General features: G+C 39.2%; 1 protein-coding gene and 1 pseudogene across 3 annotated transcripts in view; one reads left to right on the forward strand and one right to left on the reverse strand.

Annotated features, from left to right (window-relative positions):
- The window catches only part of NTN4 (netrin 4), a 133,037-nt gene extending 116,170 nt beyond the window's left edge, over positions 1–16,867 (forward strand). For all 3 annotated transcript variants that reach the window (XM_011990315.1, XM_011990314.1, XM_011990316.1), the window contains exons 8-10: positions 4,452–4,520; positions 8,716–8,886; positions 15,457–16,867. In XM_011990315.1, the coding sequence (XP_011845705.1) occupies positions 4,452–4,520; positions 8,716–8,886; positions 15,457–15,593 (377 nt within the window). In that variant the 3' untranslated portion in view covers positions 15,594–16,867. The remainder of the gene's footprint in view (positions 1–4,451; positions 4,521–8,715; positions 8,887–15,456) is intronic.
- LOC105546978 lies at positions 1,587–2,340 on the reverse strand (annotated as a pseudogene).
- Positions 16,868–18,113: the final 1,246 nt, after the last annotated feature.

An 18,113-nucleotide genomic window follows, 5' to 3' on the forward strand; every position in this document is an offset into this window, starting at 1 on the left:
TATGAAAATTTTCAGACATCCAGAAAAGTTTTAAAAGTTGCACACTTACATATCCGCCACCTAAATTCTATCCACCCATCAATCCACATTTTAGATCAGAGAGAAATCACAGTTTTAAAACCTTCTCATAGAGAACATATGGACCCCTCAAGAATCAAGAACCGAAATCTGAGAGACAAGGTTATTTGCCCATCTGTATCATGGTTTTTTCACTTAACATAATCGTATGATAATTTTCCTAATGGCTTCACGTTCAATCACAACAGGAAAGAAGGTGGGAAAGATAAGGCAACATAAAGTTATCATGTTTATCTTTTCAGCATTTAAAAAATAAAACAAGTCTTTACTATGAACTTTTTTTGCTTTAATGCTACATAGTCTGGAATTTTATGATTTTAACTTTAATAGCCACTTTTAAAAGTGTTCTTCTATTTTTCTAACCACACAATGACTTTTTATAATTCTCCAAGTTTGCGAAACCAAATCTGTAATAATCCGGTTTTTAGGACTATAGGACATTCACTAAGCCCATCATGCGTGTTATTAGAGAGTTGGCAGCATTCCAGCCAAGCACATAAAGTGCTGGCACCAGAATGACTCCAGACTCTCATGTCCACAGCAGCTGTTAGGTCTGTAATGACCCCAGAGAGTCTCTGAAATTCATCTGGATGAGTGCCAGATTGAGGAGGACTTTATTCAGTTTCCTGCATTGAGTATAGAACAGTGCTTCTGGGCACCTTTTTTTAACAAAAGTGTTCCAAGCACTGAAAAAAAAATCTACCTACCTATATACCTTCCATAAGTTTCCATAAAAACAGCTTTCAACCAAGAGGCAGCAGAGGGATTCTAAAACACACAGCAGGAAGCGCTCCTACTCCTCTGAGGTCAAGAGGCTTATCCCATGTTGGTGTGAGGAATGGCTTATTTTCTGATGACCACATGTGGGACTATTTCATCCGCCACGAGAGACCCCAGAAGGGTTCCTGTTTTGTATTATTTACGTATACTATACTTCTTTTTTTTTTTAATAAAAGTAAATGTAACACCTAAACCAAATTCAGGATTGATCCCAACCTTCTAGAGCCATCTCCTCTGGGGTCAGGGAGGAAACAGCTGTCACATCACGATGCAGGTTACATTCATCTTCCACTGGAATGACTAGAGCCCCCAGGCAGTGGCCTGACCACAGAAGAGCAGAGGACTGGCTCTTGGGGACAGACAGGCTTTCTTGCTTCTCCTCATTGGCCATGGCTTAGCCTGGTTCCTCTCCACAAGTTCTTAGTAAACAAAGCACTCACAAAAACCCAAGTCACTACTTTTAAACTCTCTTGGACAAGGGGAGTTTTTCCACAGCTTGGACTGAGAACCCGTGCCCTAGAAGTGCTTTTCTGACTAGAATGTACAAAGGGAGTGGGTGCAGGAGACAAAAATGGCTAAAATGAAAATGGGAGCCACTGGTCCCCATTTGCAGCTACAGCTCAAGATGCCTACACATGTAATCAGTGTGGTGTGTGCAGGAGGGAGGGGCAGAGGGACACGCCGGGCAAGGAAGGTGCTCCTGGGGACAGTAGTCTGCCCGCCGGCCTTCACTTCTTGGCCTTGCCCTGGGCAGCTACAGCTTCTATGGATTTACGCAGAGTCCCTTCATCCCCCAGGAACTGCATGCTCCTGACAGGATTTGAGCTCTTGTCTAATTCATAGACGATGGGAATACCAGTCAGTAGGTTCAGCTCCATGATAGCCTCTTCAGAGAGACCCTCCAGATGCTTGATAATGCCCCAGAGGCTGTTGCCATGGGCTGCAATCAGTACCTGTTTCCCTTCCTTGATCTGGGGAACTATTTCTTTATTCCAAAAGGGCAGAGCTCTGGCAATAGTGTCCGTCAGACTCGCAGGAGGATAACTGATCTTCTGTGAGGTCTGCACACTTGCGATCCTTACTGATGTTGCTGTAGAAAGGATGGTCGGGCTCCAACAGAGGTGGTGGAACATCGTAGGAGCACCTCTAGATCTTCACCTGGGCCTCACCATGCTTTGCAGCAGTTTCTGCTTTACTGAGATTGATCAGATCCCCATAATGCCGCTCATTGAGGCGCCAAGTCCTCATTACAGGCGGGCCACATCTGATCAATGACATCTAGCACTATCCAGAAGGTCCGGGTCACTCCCTTCCGCACTGAGTTGAAGCAGATGTCAAACTCATAACCAGCATCTCTCAGCGCCTGCCCGCCCCACTTCACGTCCTGGTGGCCCGCTGGGCTCAGATCGGAGTCGTACCAGTCGTCTCCAGGTTCCATGCGCTCTCACCATGCTGGATCAGCACCAGTTTGCAGGCGGCCATGGCGGCGGGCTTGGGAAGCAGTGCAGGCTGGGGTTCACAGAGTCCAGAGTCACAGCCTGCCCCCAGCCGCTCCCCTGACCCGACCACTGCGCCTGCGTGCTCGACAATTTTTAATCTTTATTACAGAGACAAGGCCTTACTGTGTTACCTAGTCTGGTCTTAGACTCCTGGGCTCAAGCAGTCCACCCATTCCGACCTCCCAAAGTGTGGGGATTACAAGCATGAGTCACCACACCTGGCTGCTCACTCTTTTATCTCTATATTCCTACCAAATTTCTACCTATGAGAATCTTAAATGAGTAAATAAATGTAAAATGCTTAAAACAGCCTGGTATACAGCAAGTGCTCCTCAGTAAGCACTAGCTGCTGTTCTGACCACTCAGTGCCTATGAAATACAGTACATGAGGGCAGGAGGGGAGAGGAAAGGGGGAAAAGTATATCTAATTGTTAAATCAGTAAGAGTGAAAATCCTATCCATGCTAGGCTCCGGAAATGTAAAGTCGATAAGATATAACTATTGTCTTGAAGGGACACAGTCTAGAGAGGAAACGAATATACAAATGAGTATGAGAATGCTATATGTCTGTGATCCCCAACCTTTTGGGCACCAGGGAGTGGTTTTGTGGAAGACAGTTTTTCCATGGATGGCAGGGGCAGGGGATGGTTTCAGGTTGAAGCTGTTCCACCTCAGACCATCAGGCATTAGATTATCATAAAGAGAGCACAGCCTGGAGCCCTAACACCCACAGTTCACAGTAGGGTGGGCACTTTTATGAGCATCTAATGCCGCTGCCGATCTAACAGGAGGCAGAGCAGGCGGTAATGTGAGTGATGGGAAGTGGCTGTAAATACAGATGAGAATCAGCTCACTCTCCAGCTGCTCACCTCCTGCTGTGCGACCCGGTTCCTAACAGGCCACAAACTAGTACCAGTCCGCGGCCAGGGGTTTGGGGTCCCCTGCTACATATAAACTATGTACAGGCTGGATGCCAGTGGCTCCCACCTGTAATCTCAGAACTTTGGGAGGCCGAGGCAAGTGGATCGCCTGAGGTCAGGAGTTTGAGACCAGCCTGACCAATATGGTAAAATTCCGTTTCTACTAAAAATATACAAATTAGCCAGGCATGGTGGTGTGTATCTGTAGTCCCAGCTACTCAGGAGGCTGAAGCAGGAGAATTGCTTGAACCAGGGAGACAGAGGTTGCAATGAGCTGAGATCAAGCCACTGCACTCCAGCCTGGGCAAGAGAACGAGACTCCCTCTCGATAGATAAATAAATAAATATATACATACATACATATATAAAATAAACTATGCACAAAGGCATTTTGAAAGTCTTCCACACGGCCTAGCAAGTCTCTCACACGTAATAGTGGCAATATATAATTTAGACTATTGGGAGAAAATACTCAACTTATTCTTCAAAGTCCCTTTTAAATCCTTCTTGATCCAAGAAGCTTTTTCCCATCTTCCCAAACATATGTGACTCTTCCACCCAAGTAGATTGTACCTCTCCCAGACCACTTATCACTTTATCACTTTTTATACACTTGGTTTCTTCACCTTACTGAATTGCAAGCCTTAAGGCAAGAATTGTATCTTGCTTATCTTTATGGTGCTGAAGTGCGAAGCACCATGCCTTGCATACCAAAGGTGCTCAATAAATACTTTTAAAATGGATAACAACAAAAAAATTGGACAATATTACCTTCAAGGGACTGCCCAGTTTATTTAATTTCACTTTTGTTGTAGTGAACATTAACTGCAGAAAGACAACTGTTTTCCATTCAGTTGTTCCTTTCTATTAGCATGGAATATTAATACTAGACTGTATTTATCACAACATCAATTACAAGCATTGAAATATAGCATTGTTTCTACCTTCTGTATTTCTCTTGGGTGAATACTTTATTGGAAGATACCTAATTTAATTTAGAAAGAGACTCTACTTCTTTTGAATGACTTTCGGGGTTCCTTGGTACTTACAGATTATGTTGTACACATCACTCAAGGCTTAAGGGATGTATTATCTGGATGCACTTACTGATCTCTTGTTTTTTCTTTCTTTGTTTTTCTAATAACTAACACCATTTTTTGTTTACTTTCTGTAGGTAAATGCGAATGTAAGGAACAGATATTAGGAAACGCCAAGGCATTCTGTGGAATGAAATATTCATATGGTGAGTCTGAAATCCTTGAATGCTTCTGAGAACCTATTCACACTAAGTTCAGAGAATATTTTAGAAAATGGGAGGCCTGACTGATGACATTGTGTATAAATGAAAGCACAAAGCATTAGTCTTACATAATAACACTAAACACAGTGTTCTGGTCTTGGGCTAGATTTTCCTGATGTAGATGGTGATGGATGTCCCAGGGAGGACAGGATGCTTGTAGAGCAAAGGTAGGGTTACTATACCATAAGAAAAAGAGGCAGAGAGCAGAAAGAAGAAATCATGATATGAACTCCTTTCTCATGGGTCCTTCTTGCCTTATTCATCTAAAAGGGATGTTTCTAGCCACTTCAATGACTCTTGTGTTCATTTGTCACGCAGTAATACTGAGCAGAAATCAGTTTAAGGTAGCATTTCACTATGGTTGAGAGCACAGGCTTTGGACTCAGACCTATGTGAGTTTCATTTCTGGCTTATTGCGTGGGAGACTTAACCTCTCCAAACTTGTTTCCTCATCTGTAAAATAGGGATCTTGCCACCTTCCTCGTGGAATAAGATGTTTGAAAAGCATGCAGCACATTACCTAGCACATATTCAATGCTCGGTAAATGGCAGGGGGAGGGAGATGATGTCTATTTGTGAGGCATTGAGACTAGCTGTCCACCTGGGTCTCTTCCCCACCCTCTCTGTATACTCTAGACATCCCTGTCTTTCAAATAACAGGAAAATACATCCTGTACAAAAAGGGAAATGGCACTGCCTAAGTAAAGACTGTTACTATATTCATATGGCTTTATATTTACTATTAAATATATTAAGATATCATATCTTGCTAACACATTCTTGCCTAGTGTCTGAGACTTTTTTTTTAGACAGAATCTTGCTTTGTTGCCCAGGCTGGAGTGCAGTGGCACAATCTAGACTCACTGCAACCTCCACCTTCTGAGTTCAAGCGATTCTCATACCTCAACCACCCAAATAGCTGGGATTACAGGCATGTGCCACCATGCCCAGCTAATTTTTTTAAAATTTTTCTTTTTCTTTTTTTTTTTGAGACGGAGTCTCACTGAGTCACCCAGGCTGGAGTGCAATGATGCAATCTTGCCTCATTGCAACCTCCATCTCCTGGGTTCAAGCAATTCTCCTGCCTCAGCCTCCCAAGTAGCTGGGACTACAGGCATGTGCCACCATGCCCAGCTAATTTTTGTATTTTTAGTAGAGACAAGGTTTCACCATGTCAGTCAGGCTGGTCTCAAACTCCTGGCCTCGTGATCTGCCCACCTTGGCCTCCCAAAGTGCTGGGATTATAGGCGTGAGCCACCACACCTGGTCTAATTTTTGTATTTTTAGCAGAGATGGGGTTTCACCATGTTGGCCAGGCTGATTTTGGACTCCTGACCTCAAATGATCTTCCCGCCTTGGACTCCCAAAGTGCTGGAATGACAGGTGTGAGCCACCACACCCAGCCTGAGATGTTTTATTGATCTATAATATATATGGCCTGAAATATACACTACAATGAGGAGAAAATTTTAAGTCATGATTTATGAAACCAAGTATTTAGGTTCTCGATAACATTGTCTCTAATCTCATACAAGATTTTAAAAAGTAAATAACTGGTAAAAACCTCATGAATCTTATCTAAAATTACATGCACACTTCCCTCTCTACTTTCCAACTTGGCTAAATAATAGAAGAAAACTTTTGAAATGTACAGCACTCAATAAAGGAAAGGCAGTTTAGAGGGAATGGCATTGCTTATTAAGAGCAAATATGATAATTTAGTTCAAAGTCAGTTCATTCAGTGAAAATATCAACTGGCTCTCCTTATCACATCAACTTTGTAGCTCTCTGAATTTACAAATAGCCAATCTTTTAATACAACTGCATTAATTTTCTACTTAAGAATTTGAACGTTCTTAACAATGTAATGAAACATCTTGGTCTTATTAAGTGCAATACTGCTACAGTCTTGGAAAAAATTGGTTTCCTCCTCCCCATTCCCTGGCTTAATAGAAAAAACAAAAACAAAAAAAACTTGACTTACTTGCTTACTCCTTTAGCAAATATCTATTGAGCAACAGAAGTGACAGACAAGGTCCCTACTGTCTTTGAGCTTGCAAGTCTAGTGGAATAATAATAGTGAACATTTACTGAATATTAGCCACATGCTGGGCACTATGCTCCCTGTCCTTCATGTATTTATCTCATCGGGGTTCTAGTCCAAACTCTACCTCTAGCCAACCAGTTATGCGAACTTGAACAGTTCATTTTATTTATTTGTTTTATTTATTTGTTTGTTTTACTTATTTATTTATTTATTTTTGAGAGATGAAGTTTTGCTCTGTCACCCAGACTGGAGTACAATGGCGTGATCTGGACTCACTGCAACCTCTGCCTTCCAGTTTCAAGCATTTCTCCTGGCTCAGCTTCCCAAGTAGCTGGGACTACAAGCATGCACCACCATGCCCAGCTAAATGTTTTGTATTTTTTAGTAGAGACGGGATTTCATTGTATGTTGGCCAGGCTGGTCTCAAACTCCTGACCTCAGTTGATCCACCCACCTCAGCCTCCCAAAGTGCTAGGATTACAGGCATGAGCCACTGCACCTGGCCTTAATTTCTTAAAACTTGCTTCCTCATATATAAAATATATGAGCTTTTAAGACCCCTTAGAAGTCTAAAATGTGATGACTCCATAAACATAGCTGTCTGACAGCTGTATTCTCAGAGTATGAGACCAGCCAAGATAGGGTGCTCTCATTACACACACTCTTCCATGGAGATGTGGATAAGCCGATAAGAACTTCCCTGTGAAAAAAAAAATATATATATATGAAAATTAGCCAGGCGTGGTGGCCTGTAATCCCACTACTCAGGAAGCTGAGGCAGGAAGAATTGCTTGAACCTCGGAGGTGGAGGTTGCACTGAGCCGAGATAGCGCCATTGTACTCCAGCCTGGATGACAGAGCGAGACTCCATCTCAAAAAAAAAAAAAAAGAACTTCCCTATGTTTCCTAGTGTTCCTGAGTAGCTCAGTGATCCTTAGCTTTACTTTCTTTCCAACCCCAACTTATTCCATTACTTAATCCCCAGCCACATCAATTTCATCAATGGGAGGGCATAATAGAATCATGAGTCATACAGAATACTGGAGCTCCACCGTCATGCATGGGTGTCCAGCCCTTTGAATGTGAGGACTTTTTGGCTTATCTGGAGTGGCGGATATCACAAAAATTATGCACAGACATTTTTTTAGTTCATCAGCTATCATTAGTGTTAGTGTACTTTATGTGTGGTCCAGTGTGGTTCAGGGAAGTCAAGAGGTTGGACACCCATGAAGGGATAGCTTCCCTAACTCCAGTCAGCTAGCATTTTATGCCAGGAGAAGAATATTAAGTAGTGAATCATATCATTTAATCTCTTTAGAATATGCAAAATATATTCTAGCAGTAGCATTTTGCTCTCTATCATAACATTAAACACAATCAGCCACAAAAGAATAATATAGTCAGAACCTAAATAAAAGCCAGGATAAGTCTACTTCCTATGTTTCTTCTCTCTGTTTAGATGTGGTAGCTGAATGTGTTTAAGATTATAATTGCAATAGGCAAATGGTTGATATTCTCTTAGGATAATGATATTGCAGGGAGTCACATTTGAAATTGCCTAACAAATAAGAATATAGTTAATATAGAGAAATGAGATAAAGCCAGTGCAAAACTGAATGAGCCTATGGCTTTTTTAAATTTAGTGTTTTTATTTTATTTTATTTCAATAGTTTTGGGGGAACAGGTGGTTTTTGGTTACACGGATAAGTTCTTTAGCGGTGATTTCTGAGATTTTAGTACACCCATCACCCAAGCAGTATACACTATACCCAATATGTAGTCTTTTATCCCTCACCTCCTCTCATCCTTCCCCAAGTCCTCATACTAAGTGTTATATCATTCTTAGGACTTAGCTCCCACTTATAAGTGAGAACATAATGAGGTTTGGTTTTCCATTCCTGAGTTACTTTCCTTAGAATAATGGCCTCTAACTCCATCCAAGTTAATGCCTAATGATTTTTAAAGCAAATTTTCACATCTTCATCATCAATTCACCTTTCCATTACATTCTGAAATGCATACTTACGTGTTGTTTAAACTTCAAATGATAATATGAAATTCTATGTGTTTTGACTTCTGTGTTGTTAACAGTGCTAAAAATAAAGATTTTATCAGCTCATGATAAAGGTACTCATGTTGAGGTCAATGTGAAGATTAAAAAGGTCTTAAAATCTACCAAACTGAAGATTTTCCGAGGAAAGCGAACATTATATCCAGAATCATGGACGGACAGAGGATGCACTTGTCCAATCCTCAATCCTGGTGAGTATTAGACTTTCCTATCTTAGTACCTGCCTTGTCTCTGCTGATTTGCTGCTTGTCTTACATCCTCTGAAGCACAGCATAAATAAACTCAGCAAGAACATCTCTCCTTTTCATCATCTGACTCCTGCGGGAAATCCAAATGTAATTCTTTGAACTTAACATCGAGAAATTATTTCTCTTCCATGTGCTCTATAAAAGTTTAATATTTTAAAATCCAGAAATATAATACTCTCTATCCTAAAAGAGGAGACTGAGATTGGTTCCAGGTGCCAGTTGCATAGAAAGCACTTTCATGAATTTATCTGCCACTTACTCTTTATCTGAAAGCCAGGTCCTATTACAGTAGAACCTGTTCCCAAAGGAAGTTCAAATGCAAAATTCCATCTGTGGAAATAATATTGAATTCATCTTGACTATTGCTTGAAAAGCATCTGTTTCTCCTGAAGAGAAAATAGCTCTCAAGTTCTCATCATCTTGTTTTTCATGAAATGATATTTCTGGTTTCAAATTAGAAACAGCAGAAATAAACAAAACAAAAACTGTAGGATTTTAAAGCAACTTGAAGTGGAGAGAAATTTGATTTGCACCTTTAAATGTTATAGCAGAAGTGAAGACGAATAAATAAGCACCAGGGTTCTTGCCCCAAGCACATGCATTATCCTGGGTCATAAGCTGCTTCTTTCTCTGTCTCCCTCGTCAAATTTGAGGATGGGGTTTAGGCTTTTGGTCATAGTATCTTCAATACCTACCATTAGTACCCAGACAATGGTAACATAATACTTAGCAGGTTCTAATAAAACAAATCATAATTCAAAAAATGCTCTGCATCTCCCTGCTTGTGTGATTGTCATCTGTGTCTTAGTCACACTGATGAAACAGGTGCATTATTTATGTTCTTGGTCTAATTCCTTCCCCATATAAACCCATTGTTAACGTTAATAAGAAGTCTTTTGCACCCAGCCTGGCCAACATAGTGAAACCTCATCTCTACTAAAAATACAAAAATTAGCCTGGTGTGGTGGCACACACCTGTAGTCCCAGCTACCCAGGAGCTGAGGCAGGAGAATCACTTGAGACCAAGAGGCAGAGGTTGCAGTGAGCTGAGATCATGCCACTGCAGTCCAGCCTGGGCGACAGAGCAAGACTCCGTCTCCAAAAAAAAAAAAAAAAAAGTCTTTTGCAGTCTTTGATTAATAAATTCGAGAGAAACAGACAGATAACTGAGAGAGAAAGAGAGAGAGAGCATAAACTGACAATAAAATATCCCCTCAGTCTAAACAAACTCAATATTGATACAGAACTTTTGATTTTGGCCAAGTGTTGACCAATCTCTCACATCTTTTTCTACCCTTTCAATAATGTATTTAAATCAATTTAGATTTTAATAAGGAAAAGATGAAAAATAACATTTTAAATTACATAAATAAACAAACAACAGACTGGGCATGGTGGTTCATGCCTGTAATCTCAGTTTTAGGAGCCCAAGGTGGGAGGATAGCTTGAGCCCAGGAGTTCAAGACCAGTCTGGGCAACATAGTGAGACCCAGTATCTACAAAAATTTTTTTTTAAATTAGCTGGGTGTGGTAGCACATCCCTGTAGTCCCAACTACTTGGAAAGCTGAGGTAGGAGGATCACTTGAGCCCAGGAGGTCAAGGCTGCAGTGAGCCATGATTGAGCCACTGCACTCCAGCCTGGGCAAACAGAGCAAGACCCTATCTCAAAAGAAATTAAAAATACATAAATAAATAAAATTCCAAAGAACAAATTGAACTAATAAGAATCTTGGGCTTTGAATACAGGAAACTAAAAATAATTCATGTAAGTTCTATTTCCCAATGATTTGTGCTTAGAGGCATCTCTTATAAGAGCTTTCCTACTGTCTTGGCAAAAGAAAAAAAAAAAAAAAAAGTCTGCCCAGTTTAGTGAGACATTAAAAACAAAAGCTTTGACCATCTGAGCCACCCTCCAGGAAGTGAACCATACTTCCTAATCAGGTTTCTGCCAAGCCAAGTCAAAGAATCAACTGAGTTCATCACAATTGAAAACATAAGCGCAATTATTCAAAGAATTCTTGAAAACATGTTTACTTGCTTTGAAGAAAAGACTGGAACTTGCCAAAGCAAAACCAGACACTCTTTCATTTTACTTTGTTTTTCCATTTTTACAAGTTCAATAGCTAAGGCCAAAGAAAGCTGATAAGAAAACTGAAACCTTACACGCCAACCTGCTTCCTTGGCTACTTTGGAAAAGAAACAATCCTATTGGGTATCCCTGCATATTCGTTCATTCTTAATTCATGCATGCATGTACTCATTCATCAGTCATATATTTTAGAATACGAAGACCAGCACTAAAGTATTATATTTTCTTTTTCTATGGATACAAAATAAACTTCGTGTTCTCAAACGTGTAGCAAAGAAGATGTCAAAACCCCAGAGACAGGAAAATAAACTATAAATGCTAATAAGAGGTGTAAAAGAACATTGTTTTGCATGTTTATTTTTGGTGTGATGCTGCTTCATAATTTATGGTTTTATTCAGTATTGTTTTTATCAATTTAACTTATATTTATACTTTAATGGTAAATTCCTGTTTATTCTATTTGTAGTTTCAAAGTAAATTCATATAAAAATACCAGACTTAACCCTGAGATTTCTTTCTTTCTTTTTTTCTTTTTTTAAAGACAGGGTTCTCTGCTCTGTTGCCCAGGCTAAAGTGGTGGTACTATCACTGCTCACTGCAGCCTCGACCTCCCAGGCTCAAGCAATCCTCCTGCCTCAGCCTCCCGAGTAGCTAGGACTACAGACGTGCCACCACACCCAGCTAATTTTTGTTTGTTTGTGTTTTTGTAGATAGGGTCTTCCTATGGTGCCCAGGCTGGTCTCAAACTCCTGGCCTCAAGCAGTCCTCCCACCTCAGCCTCCCAAAGCACTGGGATTACAGGCGAGAGTCACTGCATCCAGCCCTAACCTTGAAGTTTCTTAAAAATTGATTACTGTATTTTTAAAAGAGGACTTTATTATTTTAGACATTATACAAACAATTTTAAGGCTACTATATTTTTAACTAGTCAGTTAATTAAACACTGAGGTTCTTTTTCATGCAGAAGCTAAGGTTGCCTTTTATCATTTAAATGCTTTTTCATTCATTTTACATTGTACTCTCCAGTGTTTGAAACCTCTGTCATTATTTTCCTTTTTCTCTTTTTCTGAAAACACCAAAATAGCTTTTTTTAAAGTTTAGGATTAGTTTCTTTTTATAATCTTTTAGTGGGGTGCAGTGGCTCACATCTGTAATCCCAGCACTTTAGGAGGCTAAGGTGGGCGGATCTCTTGAGCCTAGGAGTTCGAGGCCAGCCTGGGCAACATGGTGAAAGTCCATCTCTACAGAAAATACAAAAATTAGCCAGGTATGGTGACATGAGCCTGTTGTCCTAGCTACTCAGAAGGCTGAGGTGGGAGGATTACCTGAGCCTAGGGAGATCGAGGCTACAGAGTTGAGATGGTGCACTGCATGTCAGCCTGGGTAACAGAGTGAGACTCTGTCAGAAAAAAAAAAAAAAAAAAAAAGAAGAAGGGAAGGAAAGGAGAGGGGAGGGGAGAGGAGGGGAGATGTTTAGGGGAAATTTTTAAAGTTCACATTTCTATCCCCCAGAGATCATCTCTGTTAATAGCTTAGGAAATCCTTTCTAATTTCCCTCTGTGTATATGTATTATATTTTTAACCAAAATGATATCATAGCATATGCTCCATTCTGTAACCTGCATTATTCTGTTAATAAGCTTTACCTTCAATTTTAGTTTATTTTCATATTATCTAATACTCAGGTCATATTTCTATTTCCCAACTGATCCCAAAATGTCCTCTAGAGCTGATTTGTCCTTTCCAGTATTCAATCCAGGATCACACATCTAGTTTTTCAGTCCCTCAAGTCTCTTTTATTCTGGCACAGTTCCTTTTTTATGACTTGTTGAGGAAACCAGGTCAGATGCCCTGTCCCTTATCTGACCATCAACATTTGTGTGGTTGGTTCATTTATGGTAGTGCTTAGCTTGTTCTCTATCTCTTCTATCTCCTGTAATCTCTAAAGAAAGGCTTGATTGATTCAAGACTAACATTTTGGCTAGAATCCATTATAGATATCATCGTGTACTTCATGTTGAATCATGTTGAATGCACATGGTACCTGGATAACCTCCCATCAGTGTCTCTAAGCTTGACCTTTGGACTGCAACGAAGGGAGCCTGATCTCTCCATTGCCAAAGTTTTGTTTTACCTTGAGAGATAGAAAAGAATGAGTGTGATATTACGTAGCATTCTATGAGCATCCAGCTTTCCATTCACCATTCATTTAATGACTTTATCGCCAATTGATAATCCTTTCCTCAATCAATAACTTCATTAGAGTCTGAGAAATGATGTTTTTCTAACTCTTTCGAATTCTCTTCTCTTATTAGCTGGCATTCTTCTGTAAGAGGGCTTTCTCTCCCAAGCTGGGCAACTAGGTTACCATGAAATACAGTTCTTCTTGTAAAGACAGGATAAATGCTACATTCTTTCCCTTTAGTTTCTAATTTTCAAAGTAAGAAATGGTTTTAACAGCTGCCTCTAAAGAGGACAAATTAATTTTTCTCTGACTTTCTCATTTTTGGTGTCATTTTGGAATTATGGATTTCTATGGATTTAATGTGTTTTCATACACACAATTATTGTGTTTCTTGGTGCTCAACTTACCACAGCTTTGACACGTTATAACTCCGTCCTGCTAGCTGTTGTGTCCTTTTAAAAAGACACACATTCATCTTTGAAAGTTTTCTTGTTTTTAACACAATAAGATGTCCCATGCTCAACTTCCTGCCCTGAACCTGGAATAAGCCATTTTCCAAGAAGCCTGTATGGTTGTTATAGGTGTTCATACTACTTGGATGACATTTTTTACTCAGTCATTTCAGTGAAAAATGAGCAATGAAATCAATTTAAATTGTGAAATTAAATTGATATTTTCAGTTGAATTTTAGCATCTAGCTTTCATGTAATTTAGTTTTTAAAAGTATGTCTCTATTTTATATTGGAAAATTTTTATTTTATAAACCTAATTATTTTATCTATCCTATAATTTTTAAAAGCTTTTCCTAAATACCAAAATCTACATTATTACAAACATTAACTAAGGGCAATTATTGTATTTCTTTTTACTAATCTATAGGTAATGAGACTGTCCTTTCATTTCTTGGATATATTAGCTAAAATTTATCTAAAGCTTGAAAGGAATTTTGAACACAAGGTCATCACAAGATGTAGGCAAGTTTTATCATTTATTTAGTTTTTTTCTTTTTATGTATGACAAACTAACATCCTATTCCAAAAACACATAGGCTTTGTATAGGGAATATGTGTTATTTTCTATAATTCATAGGTTCTTTCCTATATGTTTTCCTAAATGCTTGTTTCACTTTTATAAAAATCCTCCTTAGGCTGGACATGGTGGCTCATGCCTATAATCCCAGCACTTTGGGAGGCTGAGGCAGGCGGATCACCTGAGGTCAGGAGTTCAAGAGCAGCCTGGCCAACATGGTAAAACCCTGTCTCTACTAAAAATATAAAAGCCAGGTGTGGGGGTGCACACCTGCAGTCCCAGCTACTTGGGAGGCCAAGGCACAAGAATTGCTTACACCCAGGAGGCAGAGGTCGCAGTGAGCCAAGACGGCACCACTGCACTCCAGCCTGGGCAACAGAGCGAGACTCTATCCAAAAATAAAACAAAACAAAACAAATAAACAAAAAAACCTGAATATACACTACCATACACAGTGAGTCTCCAAGATGTACTGATCTAGGGCAGTATGGTAAGTGTCCTTAGAACCCTCAGCTCTTTGCCACAGAGCGTGGTATAGTACAAAGAAAAGGTTCTAGAATCAGCATGATCTGAGTTTGAGTACAGGTGCTGCTATACTTACAAAAAGATATTGAACAAGTTTCTTAGCCTTGATGAGCCTCAGTTTCCTCATCTGCAAAACAAGAAGGAAAAAATATCTACCTCACAGGGTTATTTTCAAAGCTAAATGAGATCATACATGTAAAACATACACGTAAAGCATACATGTGCTAAGCATAGTAAATGCTTACTAAATGGCAACTATTAATGTTTCTTACTCCTTATTCCAACCCTGAATATATGAAACTGCTGGAGTTAGCCAGGCGTGGTGGCTCACACCTGTAATCCCAGCACTTTGGGAGGCCGAGGTGGGCAGATGGCTTGAGTCCAGGAGCTCAAGACCAGCCTGGGCAACATGATGAAACCCCATCTCGACAAAAAATTTGAAAAAATTAGCTGGGAGTGGTGGCGCACACCTGTAGTCCCAACTACTTGGGAGACTGAGGAGGGAGGATTACCTATGCCCAGGATATCAAGGCTGCAGTGAGCCAGGATTATGTCACTACACTCCAGCCCATGACAGAGCAAGACCTTGTCTCAAAATGAATACAAAAGAAAACCTGCTGGAGTCACATCTCTCCCTTCAATAAAGTATGATACTATATAGCCCCCAATTTTGTTCTCTTTTAGGTTTGGAATACCTTGTAGCAGGACACGAGGATGTAAGAACAGGCAAACTGATTGTGAATATGAAAAGCTTTGTCCAGCACTGGAAACCTTCTCTTGGAAGAAAAGTCATGGATATTTTAAAAAGAGAGTGCAAGTAGCATTAAGATGGATAGCACGTGATGGCACTTGTCTATGTACAAAACACAAATTTTAGAGCAAGAAGACCTCAGACAGGAAACTGGAATTTTTTAAAGTGCCAAAACGTATAGAAATGTTTGAATGCATGGGTCTCATCTTAACTTATCTCTTCTGGACCCATGTTTAAATGTAGTTTTATTTCATGAAGAGAAATGAAAACCCCTACACTGATATCTGTTTTCTATGGGACTGATTCTGAAATTCTTAACTATTAAGGATATTTTAATAGCAGCATGACATTTAGCAGTAATCCATTAAGGGCAGTACCTCTAACAAGGACGCCTTCCAGCTTCAGCTACATTACTTACATTTGATGCTAAAGTAATGAATGAGGTTTTAAGGAATTCCCAACCCTACTATCAGAAAAGGTGTTTCTTTAAAAAGAGCCTTCTCTTGTGTGTTATGCATGAACTTTGGTCTGTAGGTGTTAAATGGAGCCTCTCCACGTGTATATAGTATTTCCTTGTATAAAGCACTTTACTACGTACCACTTGTGTTGTGAACGTTTGGAGACTGCTGTTGGAAGAAAGAAAAGAGTGTGTGAGAAAGCCTACTGAAGCAAAAGCGCTGCCACTACAGGTGGACAAAAGTGACCATATAAAAGAAGTTGTGCTATTTAACTCTGAATACTTGGAGAAACTAGGTGAAGATGCAACCAGAAAGGAGAATATGTATGCATGAAGTCTCAGCTTCGAGCTGGAAGCTAAATTCCAAGATGACAGCCATGATGAAACTTTTTAAAAAAACTAAACCAGAAGAGACTTTAAAATAAGAGAAAGAAATCATAAATGTAGACATATGCTTGGCTAAAGTGGAAATGGACTTTAAATTTTAAAAAGCTCATTTGCAATGCACTTGTATACACTTCAAAAATTATTGTAGACTCAGAATTTGTTCTATTTTTGTGCTTAGTATTTAAACCTGAACATTGAAACAGTTTTCCTCCTTGTCTTTCTTAACAGTAAGTCATTATATTTACCTGTTTTTTAACACAATGTATGTGATAGTCAACAAATCACAGTTTTTCATTATTATTCATCTTCTATACCCATGCATAACCACTATACATAGTTTCTTTTGTACTTGAATATACAAAACATGAACACAGTGCCATATGAATAATTTCACATACAGAACCATTTTTTCCCTGAAGTCCTGTGGACTTGCAAAAATATATATATATTGCTTTGTTAATTTGTTTTTATATTTCATATATGTAATAAAGGAATATGATTTCTTGATTTTTGTCTCATTTCTTGATTAACTCTTTCAGTGATGCTAAAGATTATCTTCTCATAATGAGGGAACTTAAATCTAATTCACTAATTTAAGAACATGAAAGAAGGCCTGACTTCTACTCTGTTACTCTGGGGTTTCGGAATGGAGTGGAAGCTAACTCAGGTGGATTTATTTTCTGTAGCCTTTAGACACAAACTTTTTTCATTAGATAATTGTGATTTTTATATTACATTAATTTTAACTAATTTTAAAAGTAATAAATGTTCATTGTTGAAAACACCGAAAAAGGATAACGGGAACAATTATTTATACTCCAGCCATCCTGGGATAAGAGCCATTAGCACTCTGGTGTCTATAATGTAGACTGTTTTCTGTGCATACATATATATGTTTTATATCATTGGAATTATACTAAACACAGGCTTAAGAAATCTGCTTTTTCACCTGGAACATGTCTCTTAGCTTCTTACCTATCCTATCTTATCCTAGTTGGTGGACCACTATCTAGTATGGTTATCATTTAGAGGCAACTTATAAAACATGTTGGTAAGTATAGCATACCAAGAAAAATATTTTAAATACATCAGATACAGAATTTTCCATTTCACTTTATTCAAAATAACAAATACCCACTTTAAAAAGAGTAGAAATTTTTTTAAAAGAGTAAAAAAAGTCCATAAAACATTAAGTTAAAAAAATTGCAGAACATACAAAATTAGCCCCACCCCAAAAACACATTTATAGTATATATAGTGTTTTTAAAGTTCTGAAAGAGGGCCAGGCACGGTGGCTCACACTTGCAATCATAGCACTTTTAGAGGCTGAGATGGGAGGATTTGTAAGGCCAGGAGTTTGGGACCAGCCTGGGCAATGAATGAGACCTCCATCTCTTAAAAAAAAAAAAAAGATAGCAAGGCATGATGGTGCACACCTGTAGTTTCAGCTACTCAGGAGGGTGAGGCAGGAGGATATCTTGAGCATAGGAGTTCAAGCTTACAGTGAATTCAAGGTTACAGCGAGCTATGATGATGCCACTGTATTCCAGCCTGGGTGACTGAATAAGACCCTGTCTCAAATACACAAATAAAAGTTCTGAAAGAGAGACAGATTGTAGCAGTATTGGTCCCTGTCTGGCAAAGAAGGGAGATTTTTCCTTTCTTATTTTACATACATTCGTATTGCTTGACTTTCTTTCACTAATCATGTACTACTTTTGTAATTTTTTTTTTTTTTTTTTTTTT

Source organism: Mandrillus leucophaeus, unplaced genomic scaffold (genome assembly GCF_000951045.1).
Source record: "Mandrillus leucophaeus isolate KB7577 unplaced genomic scaffold, Mleu.le_1.0 Scaffold377, whole genome shotgun sequence".
Classification (NCBI taxonomy): Eukaryota; Metazoa; Chordata; class Mammalia; order Primates; family Cercopithecidae; genus Mandrillus; species Mandrillus leucophaeus.